The 22,221-nt window shown below is 30.8% G+C and overlaps 1 protein-coding gene across 7 annotated transcripts in view; it reads right to left on the reverse strand.

The window, feature by feature from the left end:
* LOC118203104 (uncharacterized) overlaps positions 1-22,221 on the reverse strand; it is a 227,482-nt gene that overhangs the window by 48,452 nt on the left and 156,809 nt on the right. For 4 of the 7 annotated variants that reach the window (XM_035375344.2, XM_085810961.1, XM_035375346.2 and 1 more), the window contains exons 6-8: positions 16,736-16,972; positions 13,271-13,870; positions 3,295-3,555 (exon numbers count right to left, since the gene is read on the reverse strand). In XM_035375344.2, coding sequence (XP_035231235.1) covers positions 3,295-3,555; positions 13,271-13,870; positions 16,736-16,972 — 1,098 coding nt within the window. The remainder of the gene's footprint in view (positions 1-3,294; positions 3,556-13,270; positions 13,871-16,735; positions 16,973-22,221) is intronic. The other 3 variants (XM_085810964.1, XM_085810965.1, XM_085810963.1) reach the window with 3 other exon arrangements.

Raw genomic sequence — 22,221 nt, forward strand, 5'->3', positions numbered from 1 at the left:
AAAGGATCTACAAAGCGAAAGCATGTTTCAATGTCCATTAAACAAAAAGTGGAATTGCTGCAAGAAATGGATAAAGGCCTATCTGTCTCAAAATTATGCGAGAAGTATGGCATTGGAAAGTCCACTATATATGACACAAGAAAAAGGAACTTTTTGAATTTTTTGTGGAAGCATCTTAAACAACTTATATTGAAAGAAATGTTTAATAAAGTAAACAAATAAATATTAAGCTTTTTTTTTTTTTTTTTTTTTTTTTTTTTTGTAAATTTTGATACTCTTTAGATCATAATTGTTCAGCACTATCCTCATTTTCAGGGCAGATGTTTTTATTTTATTCAGCTTATAATTCCTCACTAAATGTAGTATTTCATCTCGATGTACTCCATCTTTGATATGATTTAAATCAAATTCCTCATCATTATAAATATCACGAATACACATAAAATAGTTTTCTGGTTGCAATTTTCTAATTTCGACTATGCGTAATGTATGCTTGACACATGCATGCAATGAAAGAAATATTTAATAAAGTAAATAAATATTAAGCTTTTTTTTTTTTTTTTTTTTTTTTTTTTTTGTAAATTTTGATACCCTTTAGATCATAATTGCTCTTTATTTCATAAAGTACAATTTCATATTTTTAATTGTATAATTTCTGCAAGCCATCTTACCAGATTTAAATTGATGATCTATAATATGGAAAACCCCTAACCCGGAATCTCTGAAGTCCCGACGAGTCCGGATTACAGACTTTGTACTGTATATAAGAATTTTAAAATTCAGTTAACTCTCAGTTACAAGAAAACTTGCAATATGCTAAATACACAGAATTCAAGAGCATGCACCGTTTGATATATGTGGTGTGGATTTTGCCGAACCATTTTTGTTTGTGATTTTAATTCAAAGTGTTATTTACTTCTATTCAGCTGTGCAGTGACAAGAGGTATCCACTTAGAAGTAGTTCTTAACATAAGTGCTGATTCTTTTTGTTAGGACTCCAACGACTTGTTTCTCGTCAAGGATTATGTTCCACTATATATTCTGATAACGGCAAAGCTTTTAAAAAAGCAAATAGTGAATTGGAAAAATGGTGGAATCAGATAGATAATGATCAAGTTAAAAATTTGTTTGCTTCTAAAGGTATAGTTTGGAATTTTATAGTTGAAAAAAGTCCATGGTGGGGAGGTTTCTGGGAGAGAGAGATACAAACGGTTAAAACCTGCTTAAAGAAAAATGTTGGACGATCCTCTTTCTCTTTGAAGGAATTGGAAACTGTTTTTTCAGAAATTAACTTTGGTTAATTCCAGGCCTATCACCTATCTGTACAACAAACCCTCAGAACCCTCTCCACTCAACCCATCTCATTTTCTCATTGGTAAAAGGTTGGTGTCTACCTGTAATAAAACATAAAAATTAAAATTTAAATGTTAATAGAAATTCTTTGGTAAAGAAAGATAAATTTCAGCAAACACTTTTGAATCACTTCTGGAACAGGTGGAGAAAAAAATATTTACTTAATCTGAGATCAGCTTATAGTTCTCTACAACCAGGTAAAACAGTTTCATTTAAAGTGAATGATATTGTTTTGATTAATGATGAGCGTTATCCTAGAAATATGTGGATGATAGGGAAAATTTTAGAGCTATATCCAGGAAGAGACGGAAAAATTCATTCTCTTCTTATTCCAACTCCTAAAGGAAAAATCAAACGCTTAGTACAACTTGTATATAATTTGGAAATTAATCCTTAATTATGTTTAATTGTGCTTATATTTTAAGGCTTGATATTTGAACAATTTTCTTTGGAAGTTAAAAGCGTAATTTGTTTTTGTATGTCAAGTGACAATAATTTTGAAGCTTTGTATTTGATATAATATGCTATTTATATTTTTATTCTTGTAATTTTAAATGGTTCCTGAATGTAAATTTAGTTAAAATTCAATTGTAAGTGAACTCAAGTGTATTCAGGTGGGGAGTATTACATATTTCCCGCGTCATTCTGATTAGAGGGCACTGTGTTTGTCCCAATAGTCAGTGGCAGGCAGGATACTAAAGGTGTAGGACATGGAAGGCAGAGATGCCTAATAATATATCTCTAACTGTTTGAAAATTCTATATATTTACTTGTAAATAAATGTTGTTATTGTTTACAAAACCTCTTGTTACCTCTTGGATGCACCTTTAGACTCACAGAACCATTAGATGCAAAACATAGTACAAATAAATAATTTTCTATTACTACAGGAAATAAAATGCAATTACTTCTTGTAGGTAAGCCATCATCCCCAACACCAGTTGTGCTCAAGGCAGATACATACAAATGCTGACTGAAAAGTTTTAAGACTACTCCTATTTTTTTCTTTTCTAATTTTCATTAAGGCTATACCTCGATGTGCCCAAATCACAGACATGCTTTTCAATATTTGTTCAGTGAGATGGAGTTCAGTTATAATGAGATAGAGCCTATAAAATGCTTTGTCATTGTTGTAGATAAGCAAAGCATGTCTGGGAAAATATGGCAGATGTGTTATACTTTGTTTTGTGTTTGTTATACTTGTGAAAAGGAATACTGAAACATTTGAAATGGTGCTGAATGATAGTTACAGCATCCATATGGTGGCAAAATATTTATTTCAACAGTGGTGCACTTCAAAAAAGAGTAACATTATAGCTATCAATGAAAAACATTTTGGAAGACCATCTGCTAAATTGATAAAACACTCTGAGATTATGCATGTCAGCATTACTAACCCACCAGCAGATAATGCATAGTAACTATTATGCAAACCTCTCAATAACCTACTAGTATGGAGCCATTACTAAAAAAAGAATAGTTTTGCTCCAGGAAAATAACTGGTTACATTTTGTTGCTATAGATGCACTGACAGCACTGCTTGAAATCAATGGGACAACATTCAAATTGTTTCCACATAGCCCAGTTATAATGCTGAGTGATTTTCTGGCATTCTCAATCATGAGAAGATAATGTACAGAAAAAAGATCTCTTCCAGATAAGAAAGTGAAAAATATCACATCTGCATGCTAAAATAGATGTTTAAAAATGTATATTTTAATGTTTTTGAATCATAAATAAAACGTTGCTTAAAATCTAAATCAATGTAACTGATTCTTTTTAAAAATTAAAAATTCAGAACTGATAAAATCATCTAATTTTTAATCAGAAAGTCTTAAAACTTTTCAATCAGCCAACTTCTATAAAGCACATCATTTGAATAGTTATACAAACTGATTTAATGACAAATGCTATGCATATATGATTTTATCTAATACTTGCCATTTTTATCGATGGATCTTGAGGGCCTTTCAGGGTCTTTTCTAGTTGCTGTAGGTGGCCTTTCAACCTCTTTTTTTATTGATGTAGAAGTCATAGAAGTTCTATCAGCTGTTGAACCGGCTATGCTATAAGGTCGTGGGCGCCTTGGAGCCACTCGAGGCCTCATATTCACAGTGGAGACACTACTGGAAGTTGCACTAATTTCGGAGGCTCCAGACATTGAGCTTTGAGGCCGTGAGGGGGAACGTGATGCATCTTTGCCTAAACATGCATCAACATATGCATTTATACAAGTAATCCAGTTACACCTTACTTATACGAGATAACTATATGCGAGATAACTATAATATATAATTTACTTATACGAGATAACTATAATATATAATTTAGAAATAAAATAAAAATATAATTTTAATCTAATTAAAACATTAGTGTCATTTCAGACAAGTTGTATAAAGAAAAGAAAAGGCTAAATGTTTAAAAGCTAAATAAGAGAATAATATTGAAAGTGAGATTGAAAACTTGAAATTTATTCTTTAAAAATAATCTAAATTACTTAAGAATAATGTAGATAAACTACATAAATATTTTGCCCTGATGAAGAAGACATAATTTATTTTAATGTCATTAGTCAGTTATATTGTTTATTTCATAAATATTGTCACTCAAAATATGCCTACACCTGGCAAAAAGGTGCATGCAGTGTAACAGCTTGAACCCCAGTGTAAAGGACCTCATTCATACACCTACAGTAGAGTCCCGCAAACTCGATTCTTGATATCTCGATATTCCGTATAACTCGACAACTTTTTAGCAACTTTTTTAAGACATCTCCAGGCCAAACAGAGCAAATATTACATATAGTACATATAATTATTTTTCAACTAAAATAGCAGGAGGAGAATCAAAATGTCACAAAAAGTCGCACATGACATCACGTGATTTTCATGATGCCATAGTTTCGCATGTTCACATGACCTCTGACGTCATCACAAATTCAGTCTGCACTGATTCCGTAAGCTACAGACTGTAATACATATCTTAGTTTTGACGAAAATTTTAAAACTATATTGCTAATTATCCATTGTTTAAACATTCATTTTTCTCTTTTAATTAATTATCAGTTAATTCAGGCTTTTATTTTTAAATTAATTTGTTCATATCCATTGTTATGTGCTTCCTCTCAGTTATTATTAATTTATTTGAGTTAGCAGTTCATTTTCCTAATTTATTGTTTTTTGATTTAACTATTAATGCTTTACAGTGAATTTTCCTTTCTGCTTGCTTGACTTTATCAGATTACGATTACTAATAAAATCTCCATTCTTTCATTGCAAAATTTCTTTTTGCTTTTATTTAGAAAACTGATTTTACTTCGACTTTCAAGTCACCTCGATTGTTTAGTTCTGAATAATATTATAAACAAGAGAATAAATTTCATTTCTTTCTCTTTGAGTACCCTACATGTTATAGCACTCAAGTTACAAATCACTTCGTTATCACCATAGAATTGGGATAAAAACTGGCTTAAAAACAATATTTGAAAAGTAATAAAATGATCAATTAAGGTAAATAACTCTTTCATACTTTTTTGCAATATTCTTCCTTTCATTACTATTACTTTATGGAATTTTTCTATCTATCAATATAACACACTATTTGGTCCATAAGTTCAAAGAAAAATTTTTAAATTGCCCTTTACACAACAGGCAAACAAATTGAGTACACAATGCTTTCAGTCAATGTGATCTTGAAAATACTCTTCTAGCTGCATTTGTTAAATTTTTCAAGATTTCAGCAAATTTTCAAGATTAATCAATTAATAAATCAATTAAGCCGTGAAAACAGCAGCCACTGTTGCTGAAAACTGCACGTTTTCTATGATCTCACGATTTCCAAAAGCCAACTTTTATTTAAGCCTAAATAACTTATATTTTATTTATTTATTTTATTTATTAAATTTAGTTTAGGAGATATATTATTTTAACATATAAGCATTTTACGATCTTTTAAATATTTTTACAGTCGCAAAAAATAGCACAAGGAAACGATAGACTAATAAAAATTTCGCAAAGTCACACACATGCAAATTTTCATCACAGAGATTTGTCAAAAGTAGCAACACTGCCTCTGCCTCATCTCAGACATTTAAGATTGCAGTTACAAAACTTTTGGTTCTTATAATCAATACATTAAATCATGGTATTCAGCAATATATATATATATATATATATTTAGAAATTAAAAATATTTAAAGTTATAATTTATTTAAATACCAAAAACAGGGGAGGGAAGAAGAAAGTTCCCATCTTTGTAAATTTCCTAGCCCCAAAAGTACTTTCTTTAACAGCAGCTGTGACAATTAAAATTTGTTTACAAGAAAAACTTGGGGTTTCTTTGCTATCAAATAATTTCATAAGACAATCATGCACTTTTAAACACTTTAATTTAAATTACATATGATTTAAATTCATTATATCTACACACAAAATAGCACAATCAATAACATTTTCAAATTTTTCCCATTTTTAAAATTTAATTTTTGAACATTTTTATTAAATGCGATATTTATCATCAATAAAATTATTTTTAATTGTGTAATGCCTTTTTAATGGTTAAAACATTTCTGTTTTATAAAATGTACCTAAACTTTGCTTAGTCTAATTAAACATCACAATATTCTAGAAAAGTATCTTTGAATAAGTTTCATTTCTTTAACCACTTAGCAGTTTTGCCCAGTCAATAAAATTTTTATACAGCGTAGTTTCCCAATATGTGATACATGCTCTCACTTCAAAATCTCAGATTTTTTTATTATCATGCTTAATTTAAACTTATTTATTTTTTCACAGATGATTCAATGGTTCATAGATGGAATTAATCAACTGATAAACTATCTCGATTCCACCTCTGGTAAACTGCTGCAAAATAAATTATTCTTTTGGATATTGTATACTATATTTTCAAAATGTTTCTTTTAGACATATTTTGCTGAATTTTTATTCATTTATTATTAAATGCAAATACTTAAGATTTAAGTTTTAATTACTACAGCTCATATAAATGCAGGATTCTGATAGATATTGTCAGAAGTGACTACCTGGATTTTTACATATTTTCCGATGATGAATTTAGATTGCATGATAATATGAAGGAGGTTTATTTTTCTGAGAAAATGATTTAAAAAGACCTTCTACATGCTCCACCAGGGTTTTCATTTCTTTGCACACCATTTATTCACATGAATGTCAATGGCAGTGTTTATATGTTTCTTGGAGCAATTTTTCATGATGATGTTAATTATTAGGTCAGTGAGATTGGAAAATATTGCGAATAAACAATGTTTAATTATTAGGCATAATAAGCAAAAGCTAATTCAGTTTTTACTTTCACTATCATCATTAACATAACCATGATAAACATATAAATAAACTGAAATACTATTGAATGAAGAAAAAGAAGTGAGAATAGTTAATGAAACAAAATAATAAATAAGCACAACCACAAAAGCCTACCTACCTTAAAGGTTGCTAACCATCACCTTGTATAATTAACTTTAGAGAACCAGCTCTAAATGATAGAAAGGGGAAATTCACACCAAGGACACCACCACCAAAAGGAAAGGCAAATGACTTTACTTATGCAAACTACACAAGTTACAAATGTTACACATGCAATTAGAATCCTACTTACAAAAACAGCAAAAAGGAAAGTCTAGAAAAAGCACAGCAGGAGACAGTTACTTTGAAAAAAAAAATACAGAAATTTTAAAGGAGAAAAAACTAAGATTATGTACCCCACTTTAAAAATACACATATAAAAAATGGTATTAATAATTATTTTCCTAAATGTCAAAACACCTATTATGAAGTAATCACCTTATTTCATTTATTCCTCCCAAATAAACTTAATTTTATAGCTAAAATTAAAATTTGAAAATCCCTCGACCAACTTTTTTTTTTTTTTTTTTTTTTTTCCCTTTAATTTTTCATTAGACACAGGATTGGATTATTAGTTAAATTTTATGCTTGTAGTAGTGGTTATCCCTATTATTTTCATTTAGAAAGCTAATTTTGAAAAATAAAATAAATAAATAAACATTCAAGTATAAAAAAGAAATATTACGCAATCAAAAATTTAATACACAAAATAATACAGAAATTATTCATTTACAAAAATCATAATTAATATTGTATTATAGTATTTAAACTAATTTTACCATAATCAAATAAAAATCACCTGCATAAATGAAGAAAAAATGACCAACTAAAGAATTCTTTAAAAAAAAATTGTTTTAATAGGAAAGATAATCTAAAACATCTTAATATTCCACATGAAAATTGATAACAATATTACGGAAATTAGAAAACAATTACAGTCAAAAGTCGTTAATTTGGACACTCATAATCCGGAATGATCTATAATTCGGACCTCAAAGCTACAAACTTTCTGCGCATGCGTCTTATTGACGCATGCGCATAGGTGTTTACGCTTACGCGTAAGACCTTTGATGCTAAAGCAAAGTTTAAAGTTTATAAAATTAAACATTTAGCAGTAGTAGCAATAAAAGCTCCCTGAGATACTGTGTTGTGCAGACATTGAAGATAATAAAAGGTTTTGAACTTAACCAATTTATTAACAATATAATAAAGAATAAAAACACAGAAAATAAATTTCAACAATATCACAGTCTTAGGAAAAATATAATATAACCATCATTCATCAAATAATATTTTTACATGGTCTCCAAAACACCGGCATTCAATACAAACAAAAATGTCCTAAACATTAATTATGCGGCCTAAAAATGAAGTTGGCTACACATTCAAAACGTCCACCATCAATGGTTGAGAAAACACCTAAAAATTAAATCAAGTTCTTGAAAACACTTAAAACCGGCCTAACTCCGTTTGCACGAGGAATCGCCGATCACGTATTTTAAATGCTGCCTTTATTGAAGAACATGGATGCCGCACACGGCAGTCACTCACATGGTAGCCTCTGGAACCAAGGAATTTATTCTGGAACAATCATCTTGTGAACAGGAACCAAGGAACTTTATTCACCGGACTGCATGCATCCTTCTGAAGGGGCTGGAAACCGCACACCCAAGTGCCAGGAAAGCAGGAACTAGAAGAAGAGTTGAGCCAGAGCGACGCGAGATACTTATAGCAGAGGTAGGCATGACGTCATCTCACGGCAACCAATCAGCTATCGGCACGAATCGGTTTTCCAGATGACGTAACATCACGTTTCGTTTCTGCATCTCAATTAGGTTGAAACAGTCTGTTCTCAATGCAAACAGTGGCAGTAAGAAAAAGAAGTAGAAGTAACTACTATAACACATTAAAATAAGAACTAAACTAAATAAACATTTCAAGGAGGAGAGATGATGCAGTAAAAGGTTTACAATAAGTTATATTTTCCAACAACATTTACGGCTGCGCATATGCGTGTGCACATGCGCATAATACGTTCACGCATGCGCGTTTAATGTATAACAGACGGTATAAGCTAAAATTATCTATTTCAGTTAATGTTGCAGATTGCGTTCTTCCTTAATCTTTGAATTGGATCCGGCTTATTATTTTTTGCAGACTGTTAGAGCAATTTTATAAAAGTAAGTTTTCGATTATGTTAAATAGAATTTCCGATGCTGGAGCTCCCAAAGGATCTACAAAGCGAAAGTATGTTTCAATGTCCATCAAACAAAAAGTGGAATTGCTGCAAAAAATGGATAAAGGCATATCCTCTGTTTCCTTAACCATCCTGAAATCTGTTTATCAATTTCACGCTGCTCTGCGGCCGGGGGGAGGGGAAACGTCGTGGCGCGCAATTAATTGGAAGTTGATCTGTCAGCACTATCCTTATCTTCAGGGCAGATGTTTTTATTTTATTTCGCTTATAATTCCTTCCTAAATGTAGCATTTCATCTTGACGTACTCCGTCTTTGATATGATTTAAATCAAATTCCTCGTCATTATAATTCTCTTCCGATTGTGAAGAAAAAGACACAGAGGTTATGGAAAATGAAAAAATTTCGATTGACAAATTAGTCGGTATTCTCGACACAGCAATTATAGGACTTGAACAGCGGAACTTTGTAACTGAACAAGAAATTATGTCTGTTTATAGAATTAAAGAGAAAGTATTATCACATAAAATGAAGCAATTTAAACAACTTACATTGAGAAATGTTTAATAAAGTAAACAATTTTTTTTTTTTTTTTTTTTTTTTTTTTTTGTAAATTTTGATACCCTTTAGATAAGTGTTCTTTATTTCATAAATTATGGTTTCATATTTTTAATTTTATAATTTTTGCATGCCATCTTACTAGATTTAAACTGATGATCTATAATCCAGAAAAATCAATAATCCGGAATCGCCGAAGTCCCGACGAGTCCAAATTAATGACTTTTGACTGTATTGCAAAATTCAAACAGCAAAGGAAAATCTTTCAAGATTTAGAACTTTTAGAAATGAAATAATAAATTAAATATTTCAGATAAAATAATAAAACAGCACATTAAAATTAAAATAAATTGATAAAACAGATTAATTAAAATAATAATATATATATAAATTAATACAAATTTTAAAATTTCAGCTTTTAATTTCCTTGATTGTCAGTGGCCAAACTAAAACACTTCTCTGATCAAACATAATGAACTAGTTAACAAACTTAGAATTAATACTTAAATAATTTTACACATTCTCTATAAAATACAATGAAATAACTATAGACATTACAAAAATCTAATTTTTTTTTTCCCTCATGCTTTTGAAGCAAATAAAAGAATACAGTCAAAAGCCGTTAATTTGGACACCCATAATCCGGATCTCAAAGCTACAACTTTCTGCGCATGCGTCACATTGACGCATGTGCAGAAAGACCTTTATGGCTGCGAATATGCTTGTGCGCGTGTGCAAAATACGTTTACGAGTGCGCGTTTAATGTATAACGGACGGTATAAGCTAAGCTAAAATTATCTAATTATCTATTTCTGTTAATGTTGCAGATTACGTTGTTCCTTAATCTTCGAATTGGATCTGGCTTATTATTTTTTGCTGACTGTTAGAGCAATTTTATAAAAGTAAGCTTGAACTTTCGATTATGTCAAATAGAATTTCTGATATATATTTATTAATATGTAAAGGATCTACAAAGCGAAAGTATGTTTCGAAATTCATTAAACAAACAGTGCAATTGCTGCAAAAAATGGATAAAGGCATATCCTTTGTTTATCTAAACTTTAACATTTGTTTATCTAAACTTTGTTTATCTTTAACGTTGCAGCGCAATGAATTGGAAGTTGATCTGTCAGCACTATCCTTATCTTCAGGGCAGATGTTTTTATTTTATTCGGCTTATAATTCCTTACAAAATGTAGTATTTCATCTCGATGTACTCCGTCTTTGATATGATTTAAATCAAATTCCTCGTCATGATAATTTGCTTCCGATAGCAAAGAAAGTAAAGTAAACAAATAAATATTAAGCTTTTTTTTTTTTTTTTTTTTTTTTTTTTTTTTTTTGTAAATTTTGATACCCTTTAGATCATAATTGTTCTTTATTTCATAAATTACGGTTTCATATTTTTAATTTTATAATTTCTGCATGCCATCTTACCAGATTTAAACTGATGATCTATAATCCGGAAAAATCGATAATCCAGAATCGCCAAAGTCCCGACGAATCCGGATTAACGACTTTTGACTGCAGTTACATTTCTAATGCAAAGGTGTAATGATCCTCACTTACAGGTGGAATTCACTTGCTACGAGTTGGCACAATTGTAGCAAGTGAAATACTTCCCATAATAAAAATAGAGATTATAATTATTCTTCATATTTTAGCAGGTTTTGTTTATTGGTTACTATTAAAAACATTAACTTTTTAATTTTTTATAGCATTGATTTGTATTTTTTTACTTCTCAGACTTTTTTTAAAAGCGGGATTTTTCCTTAATTGTCTCAGATAATTTTTCATATCCCTGACTTTCCATGATTTTCAATGTGAATTGAGAAACCCTGAACCATAATACTGTACAAACATGCATTAAAAGGTCTTTAAATATTTAATAATAAATGTTTTTTACTTTTTCAAATACTTAATAACAAATAATAATGAATTCCTAAAATTGCTTATCCAATTTTTAAAATAATTTTATAATTTATAATAAAAAAATAATTTTATAATTAGCTAAATTTTTTAAATAATTGTATAATTAAAAGTTCTAGCACTATGAAAATGCCATTTAATAATCTTAAAATTAAGACACAATAACACGCCGAATAAATACTAATTCAGAAGTCAAACAACAAAAATCAGCGTTATATTTTCAAAATTTTCACAGGACTAGTTTCGGTGGTTTTACCGAACCACCAACCATCCTCAGCTGCAAAACCGCAAATGAACAAGATAGGAAATAATGATTAGATAAGATAAGAAAGCCTGGACAAGAATATTCATTTCATTTCTCTTGCATCAAAATTGATGAGCTAATTTCTCTCACTTAACTCTGTCTGAAACAAACACATTTTGTTTTCCAAAAAAAATATTACAAGCAAACTGACGGATTAGCCATAGGAAGGCCCCTCAGTCCCATCCTGGCTGATATCTACATGCATTATTATGAATCAAAATTGTTTGAAACTTTAAACTTCCGAGCATGGTTCCGCTATGTAGATGATACTTTTATCCTGTTTGAAAGTAACAAAAATGATTTAAATAAAGTTCTTTCAACAATGAATTCTATTGATCCTGCTATTCAGTTCACTTTTGAACTTGAGACTTGCAATTCTCTTCCGTTTCTCGACATTCTGGTGACACGTAACACATCCAACTTCAGTACTACGGTTTACCGTAAACCTTCATCAGTTTGCCTTCCACCACACTTTAAATCACGTCATCCGACTAAACAAAAGTTAGCTTCATTTTATTCCTATGTTTTCCGTGCTCTTCAAGTTTGCTCCTCCAAACTAACCCTTGATGAAGAACTAAATTATTTAAAAGCAATAGCTATTGACAGGGGCTTTTCACTCAACATTATTAATCAAGCAGTTAAAAAATTCTCATCTCAACACACTAAAAGGCACACTCTTGTTTTAGGAGATTATAAAAATTCTGTTGTCATTCCCTTCTTTCCATCAATTAGCTATAAAGTTGCACATATTTTGCAGAAATTTAACTTTCGGGTTGTTTATTCTCCCATCAATAAAATTCCGAGTACCATACTCAAGGACCCCATTCCGGATATGAATTCATGGGGTATTTATAGGATTCCTTGCCAGTGTGGTTTAACTTACATTGGCCAAACTAAGAGAGCCTTAAAATTTCGCGTCTAGGAACATGAGGCATATGTTAGAAAAATGGAAACACAGAAGTCTTCTGTTGCTTAACATTGTTGGTCCGAAAATCACACTTTCAATTTTTCTGCTGCCAAAATTATTCAAAAAACATCTTCCATTGGAGAACTGGATTTTCTAGAGGCATTTCACATTCATAAAAATCTTTCTGTTCTAGTTAACGATCCTAATTCCAATCCAAATTTGCTTTCGGCTTTTAAAGAAATTATGTTTTAGTTCTGATTTTACCAACAGATGGCGCCACTTGCTTATTCTTGTCCATGCTTTCTTATCTTATCTAATCATTATTTCCTATCTTGTTCATTTGCGGTTTTGCAGCTGAGGATGGTGGTTTGGTAAAACCACCGAAACTAGTCCTGTGAAAATTTTCAAAATGTAACGCTGATTTTTGTTGTTTGACTTCTGAATTAGAATCTTAAAATTATTCACAAATATGATAAAATGTTCTTGGCAATAATTTAATATAACAATTTATTCCCAATTTTCTAATACCTAAATTTCTAATAAGGGAAGAAATTTAAAGTTAATATGAACAGTATTAATGAAGAGGGAGGGTACTTTGAAAATAATAACAATAATTGGAATTCGGAGCCATGCAGAAGCATACCTGGCGATAGATAATGTCCAGGTGCATAACTGTCTGGTTTGTTCAAATTCCATGCAGATGCTGCCCGATTTCCTGCCAGAGCTTGAGCTCTCAAACGAGCAGCCCTAGTAAGTCTCGGTGCAGCAGCTAAATGCATCATACTCTGAGCTGATCGCATGCTACTTTTAGGAAAAGTTGGGGAAGGTGTCAAACGACGATTATCCTTTTGAGAAGATATATCAGCCAAATGCATCATGCTTTGGGACATGTTACCACTGCCATGCTGTTGAGCAACAGGTGCACGTGCTCCCCTGCTAGCAGCTGCAGAATTAGCAAGATTGCACATGCTTTTGCTCATACTGGGTGAAACAGTCCTTGGGCCTCCATTCATAGTGGTGGTGCCTGTCGCATGGTTTCTGAGGTCACGGTAGGTTCGCCGTGGCTGTGCCAATTGATCAAGTCGGGTCATGCTGACAGCCCTCATGGACTGATTACCTCTTGGTGTAATGTGTGGTGTGATGCTGCGCTCTCTCGTCAGAGTTGGCATTATGTCGGTCCTTTTTCTTCCCCGAAAAGCTGATGATGATAAGGAAACCATACTTCGGGACATACAATCATCTCCTGCAGAAAAAGTAAAAGAAAGAAATTAAATTATTGGTTATGAAACAAATACCATTATTTTCAAAAAATGAAAATATGATTTGGTTTCTGATACAATGAATTTTATTTTCCTAATCATCTTGCAAAAATCAAATTTTCACAGATTTTTAACACACAGCCTACCACAAACCTTGTCAGTGATCTTCAGAAAAAAATTATTGCTGTATCTTCTGTGTCTTAAGAATCCTAGACATATGACTCAGTGATTATACAAATATTTCTGTAAATGGGAAGCTTATGAATAAGAGGTTTTATTAGTATAATGCAGTAAAATCATTGCACATTTACATCTGATTAGCTTCTAATTGTATTGATATTTTATACATACCTACTAAGCAATGTAAATTCAAAACAAAGCACAAATACATATGGGTTTAAAGACTGCATCAAAAAAATGACCACAGCATGAAATAAATTATTACAAGGTAACAGGCAGTAAATGGGATAATTCTTTTTCACTTAGTTTCTAAGATCCACTTGTGAATTTAAAGGAGACAGTCCAGGTCTAAAATAATGTTGACATTTTTATGATACCATGAAGATTATTGATGACCTTTTGTTCAGAAATTTATTGATTCTGTATTTGCAGGCATACTTTATCATGTTTCAATTGAAAAAGAAAAAAAAAGGGGGGCCTGTTTCCTTATATTTTTATGGTGGCACTAAGTTTTAGTCATTTTCATTTCATATGTTGGTAAACAATGTACTCAAACATTAGTCTTCAACTCAAACTGATAACATAAAGAGAATAAGTTAATCAGTTTATTAACATGCTTTTTTGAACAAAAATCACAGTATGCCATTAATCATCTGAAAATGTATTCCCTCCCCCACACAAAAAAAAACCTTTAAAACATTTTTTTTTTTTTAATTGTACGCCAATTTTAAAAGTCCAATTTAAAGGTGTAAATACCAGCAAAGTATAATAGGTTATAAAATTGCATTGCTAGTACTTTATTTTATAGAAGAATTGAAACTCTGCAAGCACTTACCATGACATAAATCTATTTCACTAACAGCAGCCCAATTTGCTGGGTGATAAATATAAGCTTGATTTACCTCAATTTTATTTTTATGAGATATTTTTAAAAACCTAATTATATACATCAAAGGATGACTTATTTAAGCACATAAAAATTGGCAAAATAGTATCATAAACTGTGCAACTAAAACAAATCATAACTTAAAATTTAACATGCAGACAATAAGAAAATAAGAAAAGCAAATCAATTAAATAAAAATGTTTTAAAAGTATATTTGTTATAAAGCAGAGCAAATAATCACACTGGCATGTTAAATACAAGTACATAAGCTTCTAAACTATGCATTCTTCTTTAAATTGAGAAATTTAAAAGTACTGCATGCAAATGATGAAAATAATAATAACATTTCTATTATTATGTTTTACTATGCAGAAGCAAGAAAACAAACTGCTATTAGCATTATGGGTAGGGAAGTGCTTTTACTGCAATTAGTAGTGCAATGTTCTCTTTTTAGTTTCTGCAGATAATTTCCACAGTTTTAAATGATCTCCCCCATGCATACAAGAAATCTATCTGAAAATACCTTTAAGAACAAAAAAATCAAATGTTTAATAAAAATTATTTTTATGCATTTTTATTTTATTTACTAATATTAATTTTAATTTAATTAGCTTTTAATTTACACTTACGAAAAAGTAAATTTTTAGCCCTATTAAATTAAATGCTTTTGGAAGATCATTTTTAATGTTTAAACCTTAATTACACAGAAGCCCAATCTGCAGTTAATGAAACCATATATAATAAAAACACTTTAAAATTTGTTTCAAAATTCTATGGGCAATGTTGCTTAAAAGTAATATACACGGGAATTTTTAAACCAACTTTCAGTAATATGTTAAATTATATGTTACGTTTAGTTATGTATAATTCATTAATTCTATTATGTGAATTTATTACATAATCAAATAAAATTAATCCATTATGTGAATTTATTGCATCATCTAAAAACATACATGAAGAGAGAAACAAAGATGCAATACACACACACAAAATAAATAAATAAATAAATAATAAAATAAAAAATAAAGTGTTTCTTTAATAAATTAAATGAGATTCTGTCTTATTTTTAGCATGTTCTGAATACCTTTAACAATCATATGAATTACAAACTATTTCTTTATTCTAACAAAAATTTTAATATATTTTCTTAGTTTCTGGATCTGTGAAAATTATCTGTTCAAAATAATAATGTCAAAATTTATTTCTTCAAAATAAAAAAACATCAAATAAAATTAAAAAATTATCTTAATGTTCTAGCAAATTCTTCACCTTAACTTTGCACATTAGCAACAAACTTGTTTTGCCGTCAACTGTAAACTAGTTATATTGTATCCAATTTTTTTCTAATTTACTTATTTATTTATTTATTTTCATTCATCTTAAAAACAAATCTTGCCTCTCAGGATAAAAAAACTGCAGTTCTAGATTGGAATTTAATTCCTACTCATACTAAAAAGTTTACACTAATTTTTTTAATGTTTCTGATCCATTTAATGAGACTAATATTAAATATTTCACATTTTCATGTAAAAGCTACAAGCAATTAGAGTACACACAATTTTACATTTAATAATTCTTCAATTATGATGCTGCAAAACATTTCCACATAATGAACATATCAGTATATTATACTGCTAATATAATTTAGGACTTCAAAATTATTTCCCAGTGTTAGCATTTTTGACCTCACACCATGCAAAGCTATATCATTCCATAATGTAGCTACTGAAAGAGGTCAGTCTGCAAGCATTCCTTAAAATTGTCCATCTTATCCCTTACTCACCAATTAATACCCCAGAACCCACAAGCCAGCCAGATGTCACACTATCAAAAAAATCTGGTTGATTGTTAACATCACCATCCCACATCGACAGACATGCTTTCATGTTGTCAGAGCTTTTATGTTGCATAGCAATTTGCTTAGAGAGATTACTAACTCTCCCGGCAAATGGTTCGAGGCTTGAAGATCGAAAGAATTCTCTGTAGTCTTTAGAAAAGTCATCAACAGATATATCATTTTCTGGAAAATAGGAATTTTAGATCTGTAATTACAATCTAAAAGTCAGTCAATTCTTGAAGCTGATATCAGTTTTGGTATCAAGTAAAATTAAGCAGAAAAGGAAAAAAAAAGAAAAAAGAAAAAAAGAAATCCTAAAACAATAAATCAGCAACAAATAAAAGGAACTAAACATTTTGCAATAACACTGAAATAAAAACATTCACTTTCTCCCCTCTTTAAATTATAAAATACGTCTAAATTAAAAAAAAAAAAAAAAAAAAAAAAAAAAAAAAGTTAAAACTGGAGTTCAAAATGAAATATGAAATTTTAGTCTTTCAAAATAAAAGACAATATAAGTTACATACTATAAGTTATTTACTTTTTGGCATTAGCATTAACCTTGTTAAAAATAACTTGTTTATAACTAAGTAAAAATAAAATCATGGGACTTCTAACAATGATAGTATTATAACCTTTCCTGCATCATACACCCCCTTTCACCATTGCTAAACGAGCATGCTAAACCCAAAAAAGACATATACTTTTTTTTTCATGTGCTTTGTAAATTAAACAAGAAAAATTATAGAAAATGTTGACAAATATCAAAACTTGAATAAAAGTAGTTTTTATATTCATAATCTAAAACTAAATATTTAACATTTAAACAAAACAATGATTCCATTCCCCCTGCCCCCCTCAGTTGAGAACTCTTGTCTTAGTCTATACATTATTACTAGAATGTTACCAGCATATGTACTAGGGTAACTACAGAATACATTACAACAAAAATACACTCATGTACATAAATTAAGGATAATTCGGAGTCACGCGGAAATCGAACTCTAAAATAAATATATCACCTGTAAAATCACTACACACGTCTTCAAGAATCATATGCAAATTTCAGGAAGTAACCAGATGATGCCGATGGTACGTCACAATGATGAGAGTGTAAGAGAGTGATATATAAGGAATACAGGCAAAGAAGTAAAATTGTTCGCAGGCACTTTATAAACATTTCAGTGCAATAACCGAATAGTTATGACACAAAGGACGCATTTGGATGATTTTTTACGTGGTAGAATTATCGGTCGTCTGGAATGTGGGCGTACCCAACTGGAAGTATCAGACAAACTTGGAATTGCCCAGAGTGTCATCTCCAGGCTTTGGCAATGATTTCAAGATGATTGTAATGTGAGTAGACGTTACAGTACAGGTCGCCCCAGAGTTACAACGCCGAATGTGGACCGGTATTTGGCAGTTACTGCCAAAAGAAATAGGCGGAGCACAGCCTCAGACCTGTCTCGTCAGCTCTCTTCAGCCACTGGTACAATAATTTCAAGGCAGACCATGTACAGATGCTTACGGCAGCTTGGTCTATAGGCTCGTAGACCTGTCTGATGCGTTCCACTTACTGCAACTCACTGTCGCTGCGGTTAGCCTGGAGTAGAGAGCATGCATTGTGGTCACCGTAACAGTGGGCTTGTGTGATGTTTTCCGACGAGTCCAGGTTTAGCTTGCAGTCTAATTCTCACCGGACTTTCATATGGAGAGCTCCAGGTACCTGTAACCACCAAGAAAACATCATTGAACGACACCGTTACGGTGTCACAGGAGTGCTCGTTTGGGGTGGAATTATTCTGGGTTCCAGAACTGACCTGCATGTTCAAATTGGAATCTATCGGGATGTCATTCTGGAACAACATGTACGTTTGTTTCGGGGCGCCATGGGTGCACAATTTGTGTTTATGGATGACAACTGTGTAAACATCGTAAGCGAATGCCTTCGATCGGAGGATATCACCAGTATGGACTGGCCAGCATTCTCACCAGAGTTGAATCCAGTAGAGCACGTGTGGGACATGCTTTACGGATGAGTTGCAGCCTGTCAACCTCCTCCTACATGTCTACCGGAACTTCGGAGAGCATTGCTTTTTGAGTGGTGCAATATCCCCCAAGATCAGATCGATAATTTGATACTAAGCATGACTAGGCATTGTACGGACTGTATTGCATCATCTGGGAGACATACAATGCATTAATAATCATATCAACCATGTAATATTGTTTTTTTGTAAATAGTTTTTTTTTTTTTTTTTTTTTTTTTTTTTAAATTTGCTCCAGGGAGAAAAAATCGCTAATTTTTTTAATAATATCAAATATATAGCATCTTTTCTTGCTCTTTACCTTTTGTTTAATAAACAAGCTTTACAAATAAGTCAAATTTGTTTTGCTTCTAACTCTTTCTTTGCCTGATTTTGCACTATCCTTAATTAATGGACATGAGTGTAATGTACTTCTTAAAGGACAGATTTAATTCTTGACTTAACCCTTATGAAAACATGCTTTTGGTTTTTACACATATAATTAAAATACTTGTGGAAATCAGAATATGCATGCACATCAAACCAGGTTGGTGAAACCTTTCATGGCCAGGTATTAAAATTTTATGAATATATATTTTTAAACATACATGTTGCTGCTATTTTATTCTGGCTCTTCTGAATGATGACTCAATACTGAAATCACTCTTAAGCAGAATGGAAGAAATAAATTCTGTGCATTCATTCACTTTTTTAAGAGTATAATAACATCAGAATATTTCAGTCAGTGTCAGGAGACTCTTAACACTTTTATGGAACTCGTCATTTTTTTGGACTTCATGACCAAAATTACAGAAACACTATTTTTATAGTTTTCTAATTTACACCGACATTTATTGGGGTAATGAGATGAATACATACTAATATTTATTTCTCCTACAGCCCTTCAGTTTCAGTTTTCTGTATGATGTATACCTATCTCTACAGATACTCGTCAAAATGACAGGCAAGCTAGTTTCATAGTTAATTGTTATAAAACTTTTTTTTTTTTATGAAATTACTTTTCTGGTGACAAAAGTAAAAGTAGTTAGAAGGTAAAACTAAATAAAAAATCATAATTCAACAGAAATATCTTTCAATAACCTTGAACACAATATAAATGCACCGTGGCTCTCCACAGCAAGGGATATGTCACGTGTGATTACATAACATAATATCATTATATAAACATAAAGCATTAGGCTAAAAACTAAGTAATGATCATCAGTCATTGAGGTCCAGTCAGTCTGTCAAGATTTTTTAGAAAAGTTTCAGTGACTGCACGTACAGATAATTGAAAAGAAAATATTAACAATAGCATTATACAATTAGAGGAAAGTACTCTTTTTATTTTACTTTGAATAAATACCCTTCTTTCATCATCAAGAGTTATTCACGAAGAGTTACTGAATTGCTAGAGATAGTACTAGGAAAGACTGCTCTCGTAAAAGTCTGTAAAACACTAAAATTACTGTAACTTTTCTTACACCAATTAAAAAAATTACAAATTTGTCATATTGATGGTTGTCTGTAGTTCTAGTTAAGACTGTAAATGTTTCTAAATTAAATTAATCATTTTTTAAGAAAATAAGTGGTTCAAACACAGGTATACAAAAATGCCCATACACCTAGTGCTAAAGAATGTCCATTTCCTATAATTCCTTTCAATATAACCATATCATTGTTGAAAAGTATATATAAATCATTTAGTGAAATAATCTCATAATTTACCATTTTTTATTTAGAAATCTTTAAACAGAAAACACATTTCTCCTTTCTATAGGTTTTGCTTTTATAATTCCACTTTATCAAGTTGCAGTAATGCATTTAAGTTTTACTAAAAGTTAAAGATTAAGTTAATGTTTTCCTTTATGCTACAATTCATGGCATACTCAGTCAGTCCAAGGATTTATGCAGATTCTCTGGCAAATGGCATTGTTTAAATTGAGCACAAAAAATCAGAATAACATGACTAGATAGCAGAGGTTTGACTTTTGCCACCTATTTGCAAATTACAACAGAAGCTGCTAATCAAAATAAATGTGAATGCCTGGCATTTGACATGGTTTGGTAACTATTAGAACAGTTTAGTTTGTCTGACCCAATTGATACAGTAGCTGCATGAAGGATCATTGGTGTTGTAGCCAGTTAATTTGTTGTAAATGTTTCCATTATTGGTTATGCCCAAGGAGATTTTAAATTCTGGGTTGTATTAAGTTCAATTTACCAGCAGTGAGGAACTAAAAGTTAAATTTTACATTTCATGTTATCTATTTTTCATAGTCTGTTAAGCAAAGGGAAGTAACTCCAACACACAATAAAGATAACATACTGGGGTGAGTGGTTGATGGAATAAATCAATTACAAAGTAAGTCATACCTCAATCATTATAGTGGCCTCCAATGTTGAGTACTTATTTGAAAATTATTGAAAGTTGAAATTTGTTGTGTAAAATCTAAATTTTTTGTGTAGCTGGTTATGTGAAAACTATAATGGAGATGATGTTAAGTTCTAGTGACGAAGCAATGTTAAAATGAATGTGCTGGCCCCGATCCCAGGAGAGGTTCTGATGTATTAGAGCAGCATTTCTCTAACTTTTTTTCAAGTAAGGAGCACTTTTATAAATCAGAATGTTCTGCAGACCACCTTATTCATATCCTCTTCAAAAGTAATTTTTTTAGTTTATGTCACTTTCAGTATACTTATGTTTTTAAAATACAATGAACTGAAATTCACCTAATTTTATATTGATGTTAAGTAATTAAGTTAACAGAAGAAAATTTTTAATTCTTTCTTATAGTTGAAAGTTATTAGAGTTTGGATGATTTTTATATTAATAACTAAAAATTAAATAAATGTTTGTATTCATATAAATGAGATAGATCAGCATGCCAATTCTTACACAACTACTCTATGTTAGGATGTATAATTAAGCTTAAGTCTGATATCTTCTGCATATATAAAGAGCTTTGTTTTTATTTGAATTCATGACAAAAATGCTTTCTCACAGAGATACGTAAAAGCAAACTGAATTATAATTTTTCAAACATAATTGTACAATTCACTATATTCCATTTCCACTGAGTGGGCTTGGTTGCACTAGATATTTAGAAAAACAATGGTGAGAAGCATCACAATCAAGTGCTTTAAATTTCGTTTTTGTTGCTAGCTGGTAACAAATTTTTAAAAATGTCAGTCTTGAGAGAAAAATGTGATACATCACTGCCACATGTAATTTCAAAATTTGGAGGTTTTCAGCTATAATACATGTTAGGGCCATTTGTTTTACAGGATCCGACATTAAAATGGTATATTAGCAAGGAATTGTTAGGTCCTATAACCAATTTGTACCTTTAACATATTTAAGTAGACATTTAAAGCACTTCTGGTAGTGAAAAATAGGGTCAA

Source organism: Stegodyphus dumicola, chromosome 2 (genome assembly GCF_044657685.1).
Source record: "Stegodyphus dumicola isolate Sdum_Otavi_A_Nest chromosome 2, ASM4465768v1".
Lineage (NCBI taxonomy): Eukaryota > Metazoa > Arthropoda > Arachnida > Araneae > Eresidae > Stegodyphus > Stegodyphus dumicola.